This window comes from Crotalus tigris, unplaced genomic scaffold, assembly GCF_016545835.1.
Source record: "Crotalus tigris isolate CLP2741 ecotype Arizona unplaced genomic scaffold, ASM1654583v1 scf7180000021570.357645, whole genome shotgun sequence".
Taxonomy (NCBI): Eukaryota; Metazoa; Chordata; class Lepidosauria; order Squamata; family Viperidae; genus Crotalus; species Crotalus tigris.
Window position 1 is genome coordinate 76,693 of NW_024098569.1, and position 20,102 is coordinate 96,794.

A 20,102-nucleotide genomic window follows, 5' to 3' on the forward strand; every position below is an offset into this window, starting at 1 on the left:
TCCACTCCTCTTAAAAGAAGCCGAGGTTGAGAAAGATGGCAGTAATCTAACTTGCTAAGCCCAAGACACGCTTCTAGCGTTCACTTGTCCTGCCGAAAAATGAAGTCACTAGAACTCATGATCTTCTCCTTGTGAAAGATGAAATCACACATACGCAAACTCGACGAAAATGTGTTTTTTTCTTTTGCACTTTTCAATTCATGTTTTCAATGAATTTGTCGAGTTTTGTTTTGTCTCTGCTATTTTTTTTCCCTTTGGGATTTTGTATTTTAATCTTCTGAATAAAATAAAAATTGAGAAAGAATGAAGTCACTAGATCTCATGGTCCGTGCTAGGTGGGGGAATCCTGGGCGTTGAAGTCCATACCTCTGAAAAGGGCCAAGGTTGAAAAACACTGCGTTAGTCTCACTTGCTAAGGTCAAGTCCCACCTCTACATTCTCTTCTCCGTGTGAAAGACAAAGTCACTAGTCCTCATGGTCCCTGCTGGCTGGGGAATCCTGGGAAATTAAGTCCACTCCTCTTAAAGGAACCAGAGTTGAGACAGATTGCGGTAATCTAATTTGCTAAACTCAAGACCCATCTCTACATTCTTTTCTCCTTGGGAAAGACAAAGTCGCTAGTCCTCATGGTCCCTGCTGGCTAGTTCATCCTGGGAATTGAAGTCCACTCCTCTCAAAGGAGCCAAGGTTTGAGAAAGACTGCACTAATTTCACTTGCTAAGCTCAATTCCCACTTCTAGCGTTCTCCGCTCCTTGTGAACGATGAAGTCACTAGATCTCATGATTCAAGGGGTGACGGAAAGAACACGGGAACCTCACAGGTGAAATTGGAGGATCTAAAATATTAAGGATATTAAAACCAATATTAAAAGCGAGGTTCTTTCGTTTACTAGCCACACAGGAATAAGTGAAGGACAATAAAGTATGCACACAAAAAAAGAGGAATCGTGTCAGTTTGTTCTCTTCGCAGGAGATCATCGCCCTCCGGGTTCCAAGAAATGAGTGACTTTTTTCTTTTCTTTTCAGGAAGCACGCCAGCGGATATTCCTTACCGTGACTTTATGCCGTCCTGTAAGATTTGGGGATTCACACAACAGTTGGACATCAGAGACGGTGACCGCGCAGGGCTTCTCCCCAATCAGCACAGTGTAATTCAGCTTGGCGTTCCCTCCAGCCACTGGTGGGGTTAAGTTCTTCCCCTAGGCCAAGAGAAACCACAGGGGTGGACGGTGAGATTGGCAGTGTGTACATTTAATCAATCAATCAACAATAAGCCGACTGATCAATAAGGGCTGGACCGAGGAGTCAGAAGAAATTGGAAGAAAGGGGTCATTTTCTATCACCTCCCTGTAACACAGGGCTCTCTTGGCAACTTTATGACTTGTGGACTTCAACTCCCAGAATTCCCCAGCCAGCATAACTGGCTCGGGAATTCTGGGAGTTGAAGTCCACACATCTTAAAATGGCCAAGGTTGAAAAACACTGCTTTAAAGACTTGTTTTCTGCCTTTCTGTCCCATTGCCAGACTCTTGACTAATAACTGCAAGAGACCCCCAAACTACACATCCCACAATCCACTAGACACCCTTGCTTGAGCTTGTGTAGACACCATTGCTTCAGCTGAGAGACTGAGGAATACTGGGAGTTGAAGTCCACACATCTTAAAATGGCAGAAGTTGAAAAACACTCCTCGAAGGCCTGGAGGAGATCTCCCAGGCCTAGAACGGCCCTCCAGAAGAATATGGATGTCCCTTCCGGAAGTCCTTCTAGGCCTCGGAGGCTTGGAGGAAGCCTCCCAGGCCTAGAACGGCCCACTGGAAGTATGTGGATGTCACTTCCAGAAGTCTGTTCTAGGCCTCAGAGGCCTGGAAGAGGCCTCCCAGGCCTATAACAGCCTGCCGGAAGTACGTGGATGTCACTTCCGGAAGTCCGTTCTAGGCCTCGGAGGCCTGGAAGAGGCCTCCCAAGCCTACAACAGCCCGCCGGAAGTACGTGGATGTCACTTCCGGAAGTCCGTTCTAGGCCTCGGAGGCCTGGAAGAGGCCTCCCAGGCCTACAACAGTCTGCCGGAAGTACATGGATGTCACTTCCGGAAGTCCGTTCTAGGCCTCGGAGGCCTGGAGGAAGCCTCCCAGGCCTAGAACGGCCTGCTGGAAGTACGTGGATGTCACTTCCAGAAGTCTGTTCTAGGCCTCGGAGGCCTGGAGGAGGCTTCCCACGCCGAAAACGGCCCACAGGAAGTGCATGGATGTCCCTTCCGGAAGTCTGTTCTAGGCCTGAAGGAGGCCTTACAGGCCTAGAACGGCCCACAGGAAGTACGTGGATGTCACTTCCGGAAGTCCGTTCTAGGCCTCGGAGGCCCAGGCCTGCATCCACGCAGAGAACCGGTTGTTCAGGTATTTGAATCCCACTACTGCATATGGTTCGCTTAACAGCTGCAGTGATTCGCTGAGCAACCGCAGCAAAAAAAAAGTTCGTAAAATGGGGCACGACTACTGAACGACTGCCTTGCTCATCCGTGGAAATGTTGGGCAGAGTTGAGCTCGTAATCCAGGCCCCCCCCCTACCTTCAAGATCAGAGGGGTTCCAGGTTTCAGTTCCAAAATCCCGGGGGGACTGAAGGCCTCAAAGACAGGGTTTGGGTAGTAGGTGAAATTGGTCTTATTGAGGATCAGCAAGGAGAAGACATTGTCCAAGACAAAGCCAAATTCATCCGGCCGCTCGGCAAGATCAGACGGGTTATTAGGGTCCACCGTCAATGCCGGAGCCTGGCAGACCATTTCCGTCTCGTTCTGAACTTCGCAGACCTGAAAACGAAGAACGGGGAAGGTTGAGGGGCAAATCCGTACTTCACGTCATCCAACTTTAGAAAAGAGGAACGCATTGCTTCCGTCTCTACAATCGGCCCTGCAAAGAGGGGGATCGATCCCTAAATCTGCACAAATATTGAGATGGAACATTTGGGCTGTCAGTGAAGACTAAGTCTTCCTTGAAGTAAGTCAAATTCAAACCACACACAGACGGAGAGAGTCAAAGACCACCTACAATAGAACCGTCTATGACAGTGGTTCTCAACCTGTGGGTCGGGACCCCATTTGGGGTCGAACGACCATTTCACGGAGGTCGCCAAACAACACAGTCCGCCATTTTTTCCCCCCTTTTCCTTAGCTGTGCTACTCCCTTTTATTCTATTGGCTTTTGAAAACCAATAGAATAGACTCTCTTGAATAGAGTCTAATTCTATTGGCTTTCAAAAGCCAATAGGAATTGTCCAGGCTGTCTCTGCCCTGCTGAGCCCGCCAAAAGTCCCATTCTGCAAACGGTGCTGCACCAGTTGAATAGTCCTCGACTTACAACCGGTTGAGTAGTCCTCGACTTACGACCGGTTGGGAGTCACGGCATTAAAAAGGTTGAGAACCACTGGTCTAAGACTCTCCGTGGTTCTCTAAGATTCCCAGGCCTAACTTGATCTTAACAGAATAACAAGGTTGGAAAGGACCTTGGAGGTCTTCTAGTCCACCCTCTCCCCTGCTCAAGCAGGAGAGTCTATACCAGATGTAGTCAACCTTGGCTCTTTTATGACTCGAGTCATAAAAGAGCCAAGGTTGACTACCCCTGCTCTATACTATTCTGGACAAATGGCTGTTCTTGAAGACCTCCAGTGTTGGAGCACCCACAGCTTCTAGAATGAAGGCCTTCCAGGGACTGATTCTTCTCACGGTTAGGAAACTTCTCCTTAGTTCTAGGTTGGATCTCCCCTTGATAAGTTTCCAGACATCTTGAGGGACTTCCGGAAGGATAACAGAGATGGCGCTGATCTCCTTTTGGAGGGTGGGGGATGTTTCATAGGATGGGCACCTACAGATAAGGCTGAAGAATCTCAAGAGGATCGTTTCTGAGATGTTTCCCCCCTTCCGTTTTCTGCTCTGGGCACAGCTGTCTCTTCTCTGTCTGTTGGCCAAGAACAGACTGACAGAATTGGAAGGGACCTTGGAGGTCTTCCAGTCCAACCCCCTGCTCGGGCAGGAGACCCCCATATCCTTCCAGACAAATGGTTGTCCAATCTCTTCTTAACATCCTTCAGTGTCGTGGCACCCACAACCTCTGGAGGCAACCCGTTCAATCTGAGTAATTGTTCTCCCCGTCAAGAAATTCCTTCTGTCACTCAAGGTCTTGAAATTTGCAATCAAAAGAGGACTTGATGACCTCGGGAGAGACTTGAGCGAGTCACATTGTCAACTCCTTGCATTCCTTAAAGAAGCACACCTTCACACAGGTGTCCCATGCAGTGGAGACTTCTGGAAAAGACTTCCTCTTCAAGATAACAACAACAACAACAATAATAAAGTTGGAAGGGACCTTGGAGGTCATCTAGTCCAACCCCCTGCTCAGGCAGGAAAGCCTATACCATTTCAGACAAATGGCCGCCCGGTCTCTTCTTAAAAACCTCCAGTGTTGGAGCACCCACAACTTTTGGAGGTAAGTTCTGCCACTGATTAATTGTTTTCCTCATCAGGAAATTCCTCCATAGTTCTGGCTGTCCAGTCTCTTCTTAAAAACTTTCAGTGTTGGAGCATTCACGCTTCTGGTGGCAGGTTGTTCCACTGGTTAATTGTTCTCACTGTCAGGAAGTTTCTCCTTAGTTCCAAGTTGCTTCTCTCCTTGATCAGTTTCCATCCGTTGCTTCTTGTCCTGCCTTCGGTGCTTTGGAGAAGAGGTTGACTGCCTCTTCTTTGGGGCAGCCCCTGAGATGTTGGAAGGCTGCTATCCTGTCCCCCCTCGTCTTTCTCTTCATTGATCTAGACATACCCAATGCCAGCAGCCGTTCCTTATATGTTTACCCCAACTTGTGGACACAATGCAGGTAATGTCAAAAGGGGGGGGGACAGTGCTAGAAAACAACCTTCTTCTTACCACGAGTAATTTGAAGTCCCACAAAAGGTGAAACCCCCCCTAGATGTTGGCCAGAACACTCTCTCGGCCAATCAACCTCTTCCCACGTTCAGCCTTTTAAGTATCCTATTTTTCAGTTTAATCAACTCACATTGATGTGTTCTTTCCCACCATACTTGGCTCGGATCTGAGGGTTCTGGATGAGATCCAGGTTGGTACCCCAAACCGTGACAGGTGTATTTCCACTGATGGATAAATAAAGAAGAATTGAAGAAAAAAAAAAGAAGGGACAAAATTAGCAGGAACTTTGCAACCCACCTCCACGGATGTTTCTCAAGGTGAAGCTAGCAAAGGCAAATTCAGAGGGTGAATCAATGTGTGTCTCCCAATGAAACAAATTAAACAATGAAATTCTGGCCAGCCACTCAAAATCAGTCCGCTGTAAGCCTCATCAATTGGTTCCCACAAAAAGAGCTAATTCAACAACTTCCAAATGGTAATAGTATTGTTGATTCATTCATTCATTCATGGATTCATGCATTAGAGTCATTGTCGTTCATTCAATCATTCATAGATTCATTCATTGATTGATTTGATTGACATGATTGATTCATTCACAGATTCATTAATTGTTCATTCATAGATTCATAGGATACATTCAGTCATTCAGTCATTCATTTATAGATTGACTGATTGGTTGATTGGTTCATTCATAGATTCATAGATTGATTATTCATTCATAGATTTAGGCAGAGATGCATAGATTCATTCAGATTCATTCATAGATTCACTGACTGGTTGATTGACTTGATTGATTCATTCATAGATTCATTGATTGATTGTTCATTCATAGATTCATTGATTCATTCAGACATTCATTCATAGATTTGTTGATTGATTGGTTAGTTGACGATTCATTCATTCGTTCATTTATAGATTCATTTATTGATTGGTTCATTGACTTGACTGATTTATTCATAGATAGATATATAGATAGATATTCATTCATTCATTCATTCATTCATTCATTCATCCATTCATCCATTCACAGTTTGACCTATCAGCATACATTGCACTGAAAGTAGACCACATACATCAGGGGTCTTCAAACTTGGCCCTTTTATGACTTGTGGACTTCCAACACCCAGAATTCCTCAGCCAGTGTGCCTGCCTGAGGAATTCTGGGAGTTGGAGTCCACAAATCATCAAAGGGCCGAGTCTGAAGACCTCTGGTTTATATGATCCATGCTGGCTGAGGAATTCTGGGAGTTGAAGTCCACAAGTCATCAAAGGGCCAAGTTTGAAGACCCTTGGATTACAGGAAAGTTATGTTCTTGAATTTTAACGAGTGGAATGAATTTCTTGTTAAGGAAGGACGCCGCACAATACAAGAAGTCCTCAAATTACAACAGTTCATTTTAGTGACCGTTCAAAGTTACAACGGCACTGAAAAAAGTGACTTAGGACCGTTTTTTACCCTTATAACTGCCGCAGCATCTCCACGGTCACATGATCAAAATTCGGACACTTGGCAACTGGCATGTACTTACGACGGTTGTTGTGTCCCGGAGGTCACGTGACTACCTTCTGATGAGTAATGTCAATGGAGAATCCAGATTCACTTAACAACCAGGTTACTAACTTATCACCTACAAGTGATTCACTTAACAACTGAAGCAAGGAAGGTTGTAAAAATGGGCCAAAACTCACTTCAGAAATGTCTCACTTAAGGACAGACATTTTGGGCTCAATTGTGGTCGTAACCCGAGGACTAGCGGTATGGTCGGGATGTTCGCAAAGTTACAGCTAAAGAAACTGAAAGTGGTTAGGGTCCCCCAATAAAGAAGAGACCGCAATAATAAAAGGATGTTCAGGGCGCGAGTTAAAGCGCATTATGGACTTGGTTATTTATATAGTTGGTTAATGTTAGTTAGATTATGATTATTATAACTGTAACCCTGTACTCAGCTCTGGGAAGTGGGGAAGGGAGAGGGGGGGTTTAGGGTGGGTTGGTTTTGGGGTTTATATTGTAACTTTTATAAAACTCTTCAATTAAAAAAAAAAGGATGTTCAGGGTTTGCTGAAGTCTGCAAAACTTTTAATTGAGGCAAAATAAAGGCAGCCACGGATCGGCTGAAAGCCGGGGACTTTTACCAAATTGGAAAATCTGGAGTGATCCTGTCTCTCAAGTGCATTTGCTGTCTAAGAAATAAAAAAAAAACCTTCTTGTTTTTTAAAACAAAAACATAAATATAGCCCAGGCTTGAATTTATTCCGCTGTAATCAAACCACAATCTGTCCTCTTAACAACAGAAAGCTCCTTCAGAGAGATTTTTTGAAATAAACCCATCCCCAAATCTGTTCAACTAGGGGAATGAAGATTTTTTTTAAAAAAAAACCTCCGAGATATAATTAGGCGAAGAGATGTGTGAATTTCAGTTTATCTCCGTTTCTTATTTTCTCCTTGTCTTACCTTCGCTCAACCCTGTATCGTTTTCCACTTTTTTTTTCTAAGACACCTCCCGCTCTCTCAATTCATCTGCATTTTTATGCACGTTTGCCTAATATATGCAGTTTAAAAAGATGTTTCTACTTACAGAACGCTCCTTGTACATTTAAAAAAAAAAACCCACTAATATATGCAAGGGCTGGAATGTATCTGTTCTTGGAATTTCACACCCTCGGCTCAAATGCTCTCAGGACGCATTTTACAATGTGCATTTTGAAACCAAATTGGATCAAGCCCGCCTATGCAAAACTGGAAGCACTTTTTACATGCAAATTAATACAATAATGAGACCGAACGGAGCACCTGTAAAAATATCATGGGTTGGGGGCGGGGGAAATGACTTCTCCATTCATATGTCCTTTGAGGACAGGGTGTTTCTATTCCAGCTTCCTAGAACTGTGCAGATATGTTGAAGTTGTTCTCACTGGCTGGAGTGAATCGACTAGCTTGGAATTAAAAGAGTTTGGTGAAGTAGTGCAAGCAATAGGCTAGAAAAGTGGGAGGTTGCCAGTTCTGGTCCTGGCTGAAGCCCGAAGTCAGTTAGGTGATTTTGGACCTGTCCCTCTTCCTCAACCACTAAGAAAGGAGAAGGGCAAATGGTTTCTGAAAACGTTGCCATGAAAATCGCAAAGACTTAACTCTTGGCAATACGGACAACACAGAGGAGGTGGAGGAAGTAAAGGAGGAGGTGGAGGAGGAGGAAGAGAAGAAGGAACACCCACATTACACCTATCCTCCGCGAGCTGCACTGGTTGCCTATTGGTCTCCGGGTCCAATTCAAGGTGTTGGTCATTACCTTTAAAGCCCTATATGGCTCAGGGCCAGGCTATTTGCGAGACCGCCTACTACCTCATAGTTCCCTTCGTCCGGTTAGATCCCACAGGCTGGGCCTCCTTCAGATCCCGTCGGCCAAGCAGTGCCATTTGGCGGGGCCACGGAGGAGGGCCTTCTCTGTGATGGCGCCCACGTCTTGGAACCGGCTCCCCCCGGAGATTAGGACCACTCCCACCCTGTTGGTTTTCCGCAAGCTGCTTAAGACCTGGCTTTTCCGGCAGGCCTGGGGTTTATAAAATCTGACCCCTGGATGACTGTCTTTGTATTGTTTGTTTTGTTAAGTTATATTGTGTTTTTATTGTTAGCCACCCGGAGTCCTGCGGGAGTGGGGCGGTTTATACATTTTAAAAATAAAATAAATAAATAAGGAAAAAGGAGATGAAGGGAGAAAGTAGAAGGAGAACAGAAGGAGAATAAGGAGAAAGGAGAAGAAGAAAGGTGGTGGAGGAGAGGAGCTACAGGTGAAGGAGGAGATGAGGGAGAAAGAGGAGAAGGAGGTGAAGGAGGAGGAAAATGAGAAGGAGAAAGGAGGAGAAGGAGGTGGAGGAGAAGGAAGGAAAAAGGAGATGAAGGGAGAAAGGAGAGCAGAAGGAGAATAAAGACAAAGGAGAAGAAGAAAGGTGAAGGAGGAGGGGAGCTACAGGTGGAGGAGGAGATGAGGGAGAAAGAGGAGGAGGAGAAAAGAGGAGGAAGAAGAGGAAAATGAGAAGGAGAAGGAGGAGAAGGAGGTGGAGAAGGGGAAGGAGGAGAAGGAGTGAAGGAGGAGGTAGAGGAGGTGGAGAAGAAGGAATGAGATGGAGTAGAAAGGAGGAGAAGGAGTGAAGGGTGGAGGAGGTGGAGAAGGAGATGAGGTGAAGGAGAAGGAGGAGAATGGGAAGAAGGAGCAGGTGGAGGAGATGGAGAAGGAGAAATGAGAAGGAGATGAAAGAGATGGAGGAGAAGGAGAAAGGAGGTGAAGGAGAAGGTGGAGATGGAGGAGGAGAAGAAGAAGGAGAAGAAGAAGAAGGAGGAGGAGGTGATGAGAAAGAAGGTGCTGGCTGGGGAACTCTGAGAGTTGGTCCACCCATCTTAAGGTCACCAAAGTTGGGAAACACCAAGCAAGGGGCTGACCTCTGCTTCTGAAGGGGCTTCTTGTGGGCCACCATTTCTAACCAATGAAACATCATTGGGGTGAAGGCCATTCATCCGGAATGCCCAACGATCTGGAATCAACGGGATAAAGACGCTCTCCACCGGAGAGCTAGCTAGCTTCCTTCGCCTCTCCCTCCCTTCTTTCCTTGACATATTTCTCAACCAGCCCCACCCTGAGACGTGTCCCCCGTGAAGGACGCGTCCTTCCTCACGACCTCCTTACCTGACAATGCTCCATTCGGGCTCAATTCTCAAAATGGTTGGGTCCTCCACGTATTTGAACTTGAGCTCCTTGTGCATCTTAGCCTTCTCCAGCTCCTTGCGCAACGTGGCCTTGTCCACCTTCACGGTGACATCCACCATGTTCTTCTCCAAGACGTTCCCAAAAGCCGTGGTGTTGCAAATGATGTGTTCTGCCGTCCTCCTGTCGGGAAAATAAAAGGAAGTTAAACCAGCCGCAGAAAATGTTGAAAGTCTAGGCCAGGGGTAGGCAACTTTGGCTCTTGTATGACTGGTGGACTTCAACTCCCAGAATTCCTGAGCCAGCCATGCTGAGGGGAAAGGGAGAGGTTTCCAAGCTGAGCCATGCTGGCTCAGGAATTCTGGGAATTGAAGTCCACGAGTCATAAAAGAGCCAAGGTTCCCTATCCCTGGTCTAGGAGGCTCACCGCTTAGAACAGGAGGACTTAGGATGGGGGTAGGCAACCTTGGCTCTTTTGTGACTCGTGGACTTCAACTCCCAGAATTCCTGAGCCAGCATGAGGGAACTATGGCCCCTCATGACTCGTGGACTTCAACTCCCAGAATTCCTGAGCCAGCACGGCTCAGCTTGGAAACCTCTCCCTTTCCCCTCAGCATGGCTGCCTCAGGAATTCTGGGAGTTGAAGTCCACGAATCATAAAAGGGCCAAGGTTGCCTACCTCTGTCCTAAGGAGATTCTCCGTCGTCCAAATCACCGTTGTCCCAAAAGTACTTCCCCCCCAAAAAAAAAGACAACTGGATTTTGTTTTTCTTTGAAGACGTTTCGCTTCTCATCCTGGGAGCTTCTTCAGTTCTGACTGAATGTTATCCCAAATGTGCTTTTTTCAGGAGACAACTGGACTTAAGTTGCTTTTTTTTTTTGAAGACGTTTCGCTTCTCATTCCAGAAGCTTCTTCAGGTTCTGACTGAAGGGTGGGGAAATGGAAGGATTTATACTCCTTGCAGACAGCTGGTCATTTGCCTCCTTTTAGAGCAGTGGTTCTCAACCTGTGGGTCGGGACCTCATTTGGGGTCGAACGACCACTTCACGGGGGTCGCCAAACAAAGCAGTCCGCCATTTTTTCCCCCTTTTCCTTAGCTGTGCTACTCCCTTTTATTCTTGAATAGAATCTAATTCTATTGGCTTTCAAAGCCAATAGGAATTGTCCAGGCTGTCTCTGCCCTGCTGAGCCCGCCAAAAGTCCCATTCTGCAAACGGGGCTGCACCAGTTGAGTAGTCCTCGACTTACGACCGGTTGAGTAGTCCTCGACTTACGACCGGTTGGGGGTTCGCGGCATTAAAAAGGTTGAGAACCACTGTTTTAGAGAGTCTTTGAGGCCACCTGGAGGTTGAATCTGTTCCAAGAAAGCTCCACACCCAACCTGCGGCACTCAGGTGACCTTGAGGACCCAGATAAATCTCTACTTTTGTGAGTGAGGGGGAGGGGCATATCTAAATTTGATGTTTAATTAATTAATTAATTAATTAGTTCAGATAACAAAGTTGCACAGGCCAACGGGGGACTAGAAAGAGACGCTTTGTCTCCCGACTGGCTGGGCAATTTCTTGAGCTACCGAATTCCTACTTTCCCCGCTAATCCTCGATTTAACAACCATCTGGCAGCCCCCAAAGTTCCTGTTGCTAAGCGAGACGGTTGTTCAATGAGCTTTGCGCCCGCTTGCGACCTTCCTGGCCCCGGTGGTGAAGGCGGATCCCTGCCGCCGTTCAGCCGGTCACACGGTTGTTAAGTGAATCGGGCTCCCTCGCTGACTTTGCTCGCCAGAAGGTGGCAAAAGGAGATCGGGTGAGGCCCCCCCCCCAGGGACGCTGCAACTGCCGTAAGTACATGCCAGTTGCCGAGCCTCTCAATTTGGATCACGTGGCCCTGGGGAGGCGGCAAGGGACCTTGGTGTGAAAGAGGGTTGTAAGTCAGGTTTTTCTGTGCCGTTGAACGTTCTGATGGTCGCTGAAAGAACGGCTGGATGTCGAGGACCACCTGTATAGCCCCACGGTGAAACTTACCGGTGGAAAAGACAAGGGTATTCGCCAAACATTACGGAAACGCTGCTTCCGGCGTTCAGGTTCTTGCCTGTGATCGTGACTTGCGTCCCGCCGGATATCGGGCCTTGCTTTGGCCTGAGGTCCGAAAGAGACAGCATCTGAGGAGAGGGAAGGAAAAAGAAAGGGAAGCTGAATGGGGGAGCGACACACCGTGAAAGGGCGCCTGATGAAAAGAAATGACCAGAGGTTGGTTCATTAGCTACCTGTTAGAGTTACTCTGAAGTAAGGTGGGCGGCCTAGTAGTTTTATGAATGGGAGGGAGGGAGGGAGGGAAGGAAGGAAAAAGGGAAAGGAGGAAAGAACTAAGGAAGGAAGGGAGGGAGCAAAGGAAAGAAGAAGAGAGAGGAAGAAAAGAGGGAGGGAGGGAGGGAGGGAGGAAGGAAGGAAGGAAGGAAGGAAGGAAGGAAGGAAGAAAGGAAAGAAAGCGGGAAAGAAGGAAAGACGGAAAAAACTAAGGAAGGGAGAGAGGGAGCAAAGGAAAAAAAGGAGGAAGGAAGGAAGGAAAGAAAGAACTATGGAAGGGAGGGAGCAAAGAAAAGAAGAAGAGAAAGAGAAGGAAGGAAGGAAGAAAGGAAGGAAGGAAGGAAGGAAGGAAGGAAGGAAGGAAGGAAGGAAGGGAAGGAAGAAGAAAGGGAGGAAGGAGGAAGAGCAGAAAAATGGAAAGGAGAGGGGAAGGAAGGAAGGAAGGAAGGAAGGAAGGAAAGAAAGAAAGGAAGGAAGGAAGGAAGGAAGGAAGAAAAGGAAGGAAGAAAAGAGGAAGAAAGGAAGGAAAGAAAGGAGAAAGGAAGAAGGAAGGAAGGAAGGAAGGAAGGAAGGAAGGAAGGAAGGAAGGAAGGAAGGAAGGAAGGAAGGAAGGCAGGCAGGCTAAATTTTGCTTTCTTATTGAAACAATGTCCTTTTTTGGTAATGGCTGGATGGCTGGATGGACAGATGGATTTAGCTTGATTTTTATCCCTCCTCTCTTTTACATGATCTCTCTCTCTCTAACTCTCTCTCTCTCTCTCTCTCTCTCTCTCTCTCTCTCTCTCTGCCTCTCTCTCTCTCTCTCTCTCTGTCTCTCTCTCTGTCTCTCTCTGTCTCTGTCTGTCTCTCTCTCTCTCTCTCTGTCTCTCTCTCTCTCTCTCTCTGTCTCTCTCTGTCTCTCTCTCTCTCTCTGTCTCTCTCTCTGTCTCTCTCTGTCTCTCTCTCTCTCTCTCTCTGTCTCTCTCTGTCTCTGTCTCTGTGTCTCTGTCTCTCTCTCTCTGTCTCTCTCTCTGTCTCTCTCTGTCTCTGTCTCTCTCTCTCTGTGTCTCTGTCTCTGTCTCTCTCTCTCTCTCTCTCTGTGTGTGTCTCTCTGTCTCTCTCTCTCTCTCACACACACACACACACAGACACAAACAGAGATTCTCCTGAATCCAACCTCAAAGCCACCTCCGGTTTCCATTTACCTGAAAATAATAATAATAAAAAACCCTTGCAGCAACCTGTCATTCTAAATAAATAAATAAATAAATAAGGAAAGACTTCAATCACTGTCCTCCCTTCCTCTCAGCCCATCATCAAGATAACGTGTCCTCCCCCTTCCTCCCCCCCATCTTATTTAAGAAGCAAAACCATCTCTGTGATCCTGAAGAAACTGCCAGACATCCGGCCTTTTTTTTTTGTGTGAATAATCTGGAGTTGCCATGTTTCTCCCCCCCCCCTTTCATTTGCATTTTAATAGAAAAACTTTTCAGCTGGGTCCCACGTGAAAAGCCGCCCCCTGCATTTAAATTAGGGGTTCACTCCCCCTTCCTGGTTCCCCCCCCACACACACATTTTTCTGCAACTACTTTGGCAGAAAAGGTTGAAATTCTGATGAAGGAGCCACTAGAAGGAAGCCGGATGCCCTCTTGATCGCAGGAAACCGGCCTTTCTCCATCTTGGTGACCTTGAAGCTGCGTGGACTTCAGCTCCCAGAATTCCCCAGCCAGCATATGCCTCGTAGCTAAAAGAACCCAGCCCAGTTCATGTCCGCTTCAACTGATTGGATGGATCCAGAAAATGGGTTAATTCGGTCATTGTTGACCACAACTGTAAGGCTGCAACGGTCATCAGTACGAAAAATAGTCCTAAGGGACTTCGCTGAGTGCTGTTGTCACTTCAAAGTGTCACTAAATGAGCATTTTGATCATTGATTAACCTTGGCTCTTTTATGGCTCGTGGACTTCAACTCCCAGAATTCCTGAGCCAGCATGGGGGAACGATGGCCCCTTCATGATTTGTAGACTTCAACTCCCAGAATTCCTGGCTGGCTGGGTCTGGGTTAGGCAACCTTGGCTCTTTTATGACTCATGGACTTCAACCCCCAGAATTCCCGAGCCAGCATGGCTAAGCATGGAAATCTCTCCCTTTCACCTCAGCGTGGCTGGCTCAGGAATTCTGGGAGTTGAAGTCCACCAGTCATGAAGGGGCCATAGTTCCCCCATGCTGGCTCAGGAATTCTGGGAGTTGAAGTCCACCAGTCATAAAAGAGCCAAGGTTGCCTACCCCTGGTCTAGAAGCAGGGCTGGGGAACTATGGCCTCTTTATGAGCTGTGGACTTCATCTCCCAGAATTCCTGAGCCAGCCACGCTGAGGGGAAAGGGAGACCTTTCCATGCTTAGCCATGCTGGCTCAGGAATTCTGGGAGTTGAAGTCCACCAGTCATAAAAGAGCCAAGGTTGCCTACCCCTGGTCTAGAAGCAGGGCTGGGGAACTATGGCCTCTTTATGAGCTGTGGACTTCATCTCCCAGAATTCCTGAGCCAGCCACGCTGAGGGGAAAGGGAGACCTTTCCATGCTTAGCCATGCTGGCTCAGGAATTCTGGGGGTTGAAGTCCATGAGTCATAAAAGAGCCAAGGTTGCCTAACCGAGCCCCAGCCAGCCAGGAATTCTGGGAGTTGAAGTCCACTAATCATAAAAGAGCCAAGGTTGCCTACCCCTATCGTAAGTCCTCACGTTCTAAGCAGTGAGCCACCTATACCAGGGGTAGGCAACCTTGGCTCTTTTATGACTCGTGGACTTCAACTCCCAGAATTCCTGAGCCAGCCTGGCTCAGCTTGGAAACCTCTCCCTTTCCCCTCAGCGTGGCTGGCTCAGGAATTCTGGGAGTTGAAGTCCACAAGTCATAAAAGAGCCAAGGTTGCCTACCCCTGACCTATAGCCTATGCCAAGGGTCCCCAATCTGTGGACTGTGGCTCAGTAGTGGGCCAAGGCCTGTTGGCCACTGGGCCGCGGGACAGGCTGCCAATGTGCGTGCATGTGCATGCACACCCTCTCACTTGCACTAGCGAAGCAGCCGGGCCGCCACCGCAACGCCTCGGGGCATGACAACGGGCCGCTGCTGCTGCGCCTCAGGGTGCAAAAATGGGCCATCACCCCTGTGCCTCGGGGTGTGAAAACAGACCGCCGCCGTGCCTCAGGGTGCAAAAATGAGCTGCCGCTGCTGCACTTCGGGGAGTGAAAACGGGCCATCGCCATGTCTCAGGGCACGAAAACAGGGCACTGCCGCTGTGCCTCAGGGCGTGGAAACAGGCTTCCGACCCTGTGCCTCAGGGCGCAAAAATGGGCCACTGTCATGGCACCTTGGCGCGAAAACGGGCTGCCACCGACATGCCTCAGGGCGTGAAAATGGATTGCTGCCACACCGTGGGGTGCAGAAACAAGGCACTGCGCCACGCAACAACAGGGTGGGGCTAGTGTCACATGGGTGCTAGCCCTGCCCCGTTTGTAACATGTGCTTGTGGCTCCCCTGCACGCACACATGCACGCACACATGTAAATTGCTTCCCCCTCCCTTTTCCTCCGGTTCGCCAACTGGCGAAGATTGGTGACCTCTGCCCTATGCTCTACACCAGTGGTTCTCATCCTGTGGGTCGGGACCCCATTTGGGGTCAAACGACCATTTCACGGGGGTCGCCAAACAACGCAGTCCGCCATTTTTTCCCCCTTTTCCTTAGCTGTGCTCCTCCTTTTTATTCTATTGGCTTTCGAAAGCCAATAGAACAGACTCTCTTGAATAGAGTCTAATTCTATTGGCTTTCAAAAGCCAATAGGAATTGTCCAGGCTGTCTCTGCCCTGCTGAGCCCGCCAAAAGTCCCATTCTGCAAACGGTGCTGCACCAGTTGAGTAGTCCTCGACTTACGACCGGTTGAGTAGTCCTCGACTTACGACCGGTTGGGGGGGGTCGCGGCATTAAAAAGGTTGAGAACCACTGCTCTACACTGAAAAAAAGATCACACAATATTATTGTGTTTTAATGTTGCCACAGCCACAAGAAAGAAAGCTGCACAAGACTGCAGCCAAAATCCACCAAGCGATGATAACAGAATAAATATTGGATATTTCTTTTTTTTCCCTCTCTTTCCCTCCCCATTTTTTTCTGTTTTTTTTTTTTTAGATCCTCCACTCCAAGCCTGTTTTTATTTCTACTCTTTGTAGGTTTTTCTCACAGCTTTCATTGGCAGACACTCAGGTGAACAACTGCTGTACATAAAGAAAAATAAATAATAGTTCTTTCCAGTCCCGAGAGAGAATCTATGAATTTCTGGAGGCCTTACAATCATCACACAAAAACTTATTATCATCTCATTTACAGGTGTGTATTTCATGTTGCGGTGGTCTATTAATAATTCACAGCTGCCTTAACGAATATTAGAGAGTGTGATTCACAGTGTTTGTGTGTATGTGTGTGTGAGGCAAAGAGGAATCAGCTGTACAGGTAAGTCCTCGACTTACAACCAAAATGGCGCCCAACATTTCCCCGTTGCTAAGCGAGACATTTGTGAAGTGAGTTTGGCCCCATTTTGTTGATTTTATTTTTCTCGAGCGCAAATTTGCCGTATTCTACGACTTTTCTTCCCACAGATGTTAAGTGAATGGTGGCTGTTGTTAAATTAGTAACACGGTCGTTAAGCGAAATTGGCCTCCACCACTGACTGTGCTTGACAGAAGGTCGCGAAAGGGGATCACGGGACGCCTCGACTTACAACCGTTCGTTTAGTGACCGTTCAAAGTTACAACGGCACTGAAAAAAGTGATTCACTATCATTCTTCGCAGTTCTGACCGTTGCAGCATCCCCATGATCAGGTGATCCAAATTCAGACGCTTGGCAACTGACTTGTACTTATGACAGTTGCAGTGTCCCGGAGTCACGTGATCCCCCTTTTGTGGCAAGAGAGGTCGTAAAATGGGGCAAAATGTCTCGCTCTACAATAGAAATGTTGATCCTCAAGTGTGGTCATAAGCCGAGGACCACATGACCCTGGAAAGTGTTTTCAGACAATGCTGGGTCCCTCAATTATGGCCAGAAACTGAAATGAACAGAGCCCCCTAGAGTCAGATTCAACCGGACACGGGAAATCTTTACCTCTACCTTATTTGGGCAAAGAAACCAGTTGGAGAAGGGGGTCCCAAACTTGTCCACTTTATAATTTGTGGACTTCAACTCCCAGAATTCCTTGAGGAATTCTGGGAGTTGAAGTCCACAAGTCACAAAGTGGACAAGGCTGGCTGAGGAATTCTGGGAGCTGAACTCCACGAGTCACAAAGTGGACAAGGCTGGCTGAGGAATTCTGGGAGTTGAAGTCCACGAGTCACAAAGTAGACAAAGCTGGCTGAGGAATTCTGGGAGTTGAAATCCACAAGCCACAAAGGGGACAAGGCTGGCTGAGGAATTCTGGAAGTTGAAGTCCACAAGCCACAAAGGGGACAAGGCTGGCTGAGGAATTCTGGGAGTTGAAGTCCACGAGTCACAAAGTGGACAAGGCTGGCTGAGGAATTCTGGGAGCTGAAGTCCATAAGTCACAAAGTGGACAAGGCTGGCTGAGGAATTCTGGGAGCTGAAGTCCACGAGTCACAAAGGGGATAAGGCTGGCTGAGGAATTCTGGGAGCTGAAGTCCACGAGTCACAAAGTAGACAAAGCTGGCTGAGGAATTCTGGGAGTTGAAGTCCACGAGTCACAAAGGGGACAAGGCTGGCTGAGGAATTCTGGGAGTTGAAGTCCACGAGTCACAAAGGGGACAAGGCTGGCTGAGGAATTCTGGGAGTTGAAGTCCACGAGTCACAAAGGGGACAAGGCTGGCTGAGGAATTCTGGGAGTTGAAGTCCACAAGCCACAAAGGGGACAAGGCTGGCTGAGGAATTCTGGGAGCTGAAGTCCACGAGTCACAAAGTGGACCAAGTTGGGGACCTTTGACATGGAGGATGTCTCCAAATTTTTCTAGGCTCCCTGGTTTCCTAAGGTCAGGAGATCCTCTTCCACCGTCCCTTTGTGAACCGTTCTTCCAAATGTCTCCCTTTGCAAGCGAGCACAAACATGACACAACGAGAGGTCATGGATGTGTGAAACGACAGAATATTCAAATATGCCCTGAGGCCAACCTCATTAGGAAGCAAGGGCAAAAAATATCTTATTTCACAGGCAAATTTTTCTCTTTAGCACTGGACTTTTTGCGATATACCGTATTTCCCCAAATATAAGCCCTAACCGGAAAATAAACTCTAGCATGATTTTTTTCAGGATGCTTGTAATATAAGCCCCATCCCAGTTAAGATTGTCAGCCAGACGGATATTTAAAGTATCTAGTTTTGCAGAAATGGCAAAAATTTCTGCTTATTTAAAGGATCATACACAAGAAAGATATATTATTGTATGGGGAAGGTGGATAGATTATATTCAGAAAAAGTATGGAATTAAAAAGTTTCATTTATTTTATGAATGAATATTAAATATTATAGAGAATTGTTTTATAGGTTATGGAGTTAAAGGTTAATTATGACAATTTTTTTTTCTCTTTTCTTTTTTCTTTTTTTTATTATTATAAATTTTGTTATTATTAACCCTGTATTCTGCTCTGGGAAGTGAAGGGAGGGGGGTTGGGGGTGGGAGGGAGGGTAAGGGGGGGGTAAAGGTAGAAAAAAAGAAAAAAAATAAATAAAAAAAGATTGTCAGCCAGACGGACCCATTTAGTACCGTATTTCCCTGAATATAGGTCCTAACCAGAAAAGAAGCCCTAGCGTGATTTTTCAGGATGCTCGTAATATAAGCCCCATCCCAAATATAAGCCCCAGTTAAGATCATCAGCCAGACGGATCCATTTAGTACCGTATTTCCCCGAATATAGGTCCTAACTGGAAAATAAGCCTATCCCATCCCATCCCGCTCTGCTCTTTAAAGCGACTGAGTTGTTTCCTGCTATCCACACAATCTCCGAGAAAACAGAGCTACTTTAAAAGACCATCTGGGTGATCTGAAGCATAGACTTACCGTGAAGTAATAGAACTGGGACGATTTCGCCATGAATTCTGGTCTGCATTCAGCCACACAAATGTCCACATATCCTGCATGCTGACTGAGTTTTGCCTCGGCCATCTCACAAACAATTCTAGAAGGAAAACAGAGACATTCAAAGGCTGAGCTTTTCCTCTGGTAAACTACTTTGCAGTATCCAAAGCTGGATACATAGCATCTTACTAGCTGGATTTATTACAAGATGGATAGGTGAGTGGGTGGGTGGATGGATGGATGGATGGATAGATAGATAGATAAATGGATGGGTGGGTGGGTGGATGGATGGATGGATGGTTGGTTGTTTGGTTGGTTGGTTGGTTGGGTGGGTGGATGGATGGATGGATGGATGGATGGATGGATGGATGGATGGATAGATAGATAGATAGATAGATAAATGGATGGATGGATGGATGGATGGTTGGTTGGTTGATTGGTGGTTGGTGGTTGGTTGGTTGGGTGGATGGATGGATGGATGGATGGATGGATGGATGGATGGATGGATGGGTGGGGATGGATGGATGGATGGATGGGTGGTGGGTGATGGATGGATGGATGGATGGGTGGATACCTAGATGGATGGATGGTTGGTTGGTTGGATGGATGGACAGATAGATGGATGGATGGATGGATGGATGGACGGACAGACAGATAGATAGATGATAGATAGGTGGGCGGGTGGGTGGATGGATGGTTAGAGGTATGTATGTATGTATGATTGGATGGATGGATGGATAGATAGATAGATGATAGATGGTTAGATGGATGGATGGATGGATGGATGAATGGCTAGATGGATGGATGGGTGGCTGGCTGGATAGATAGATAGATAGATAGATAGATAGATAGATAGATAGATAGATGATAGATAGATGGTTAGATGTATGGATGGATGAATGGATGGCTAGATGGATGGATGGATGGATGGTTGGGTGGATGGATGGATGGTTGGATGGATGGATGGATGGATGGTTAGATGAATGGTTGTTGATTGGTTAATTGGATGGATGATGGAATTGATTGTTGAATGGATGGTTGGATGGAAGATTAGATGGATGGACGGATGGGATGGATACATAGCTCGGGAAACAGCAGAAAATTCTAGAACTGCTGATTAAATTGGGAAGCCAGTCAAACCACC

At 47.0% G+C, this 20,102-nt stretch overlaps 1 protein-coding gene across 1 annotated transcript in view; it reads right to left on the reverse strand.

The window, feature by feature from the left end:
- Positions 1 to 20,102, reverse strand: part of LOC120296812 (plexin-A4-like) — a 203,047-nt gene that overhangs the window by 65,702 nt on the left and 117,243 nt on the right. Inside the window, exons 11-16 of the mRNA XM_039318823.1 lie at positions 18,941 to 19,058; positions 11,631 to 11,767; positions 9,591 to 9,791; positions 5,045 to 5,138; positions 2,568 to 2,807; positions 1,053 to 1,199 (exon numbers count right to left, since the gene is read on the reverse strand). Of these exons, the coding sequence (XP_039174757.1) occupies positions 1,053 to 1,199; positions 2,568 to 2,807; positions 5,045 to 5,138; positions 9,591 to 9,791; positions 11,631 to 11,767; positions 18,941 to 19,058 (937 nt within the window). The remainder of the gene's footprint in view (positions 1 to 1,052; positions 1,200 to 2,567; positions 2,808 to 5,044; positions 5,139 to 9,590; positions 9,792 to 11,630; positions 11,768 to 18,940; positions 19,059 to 20,102) is intronic.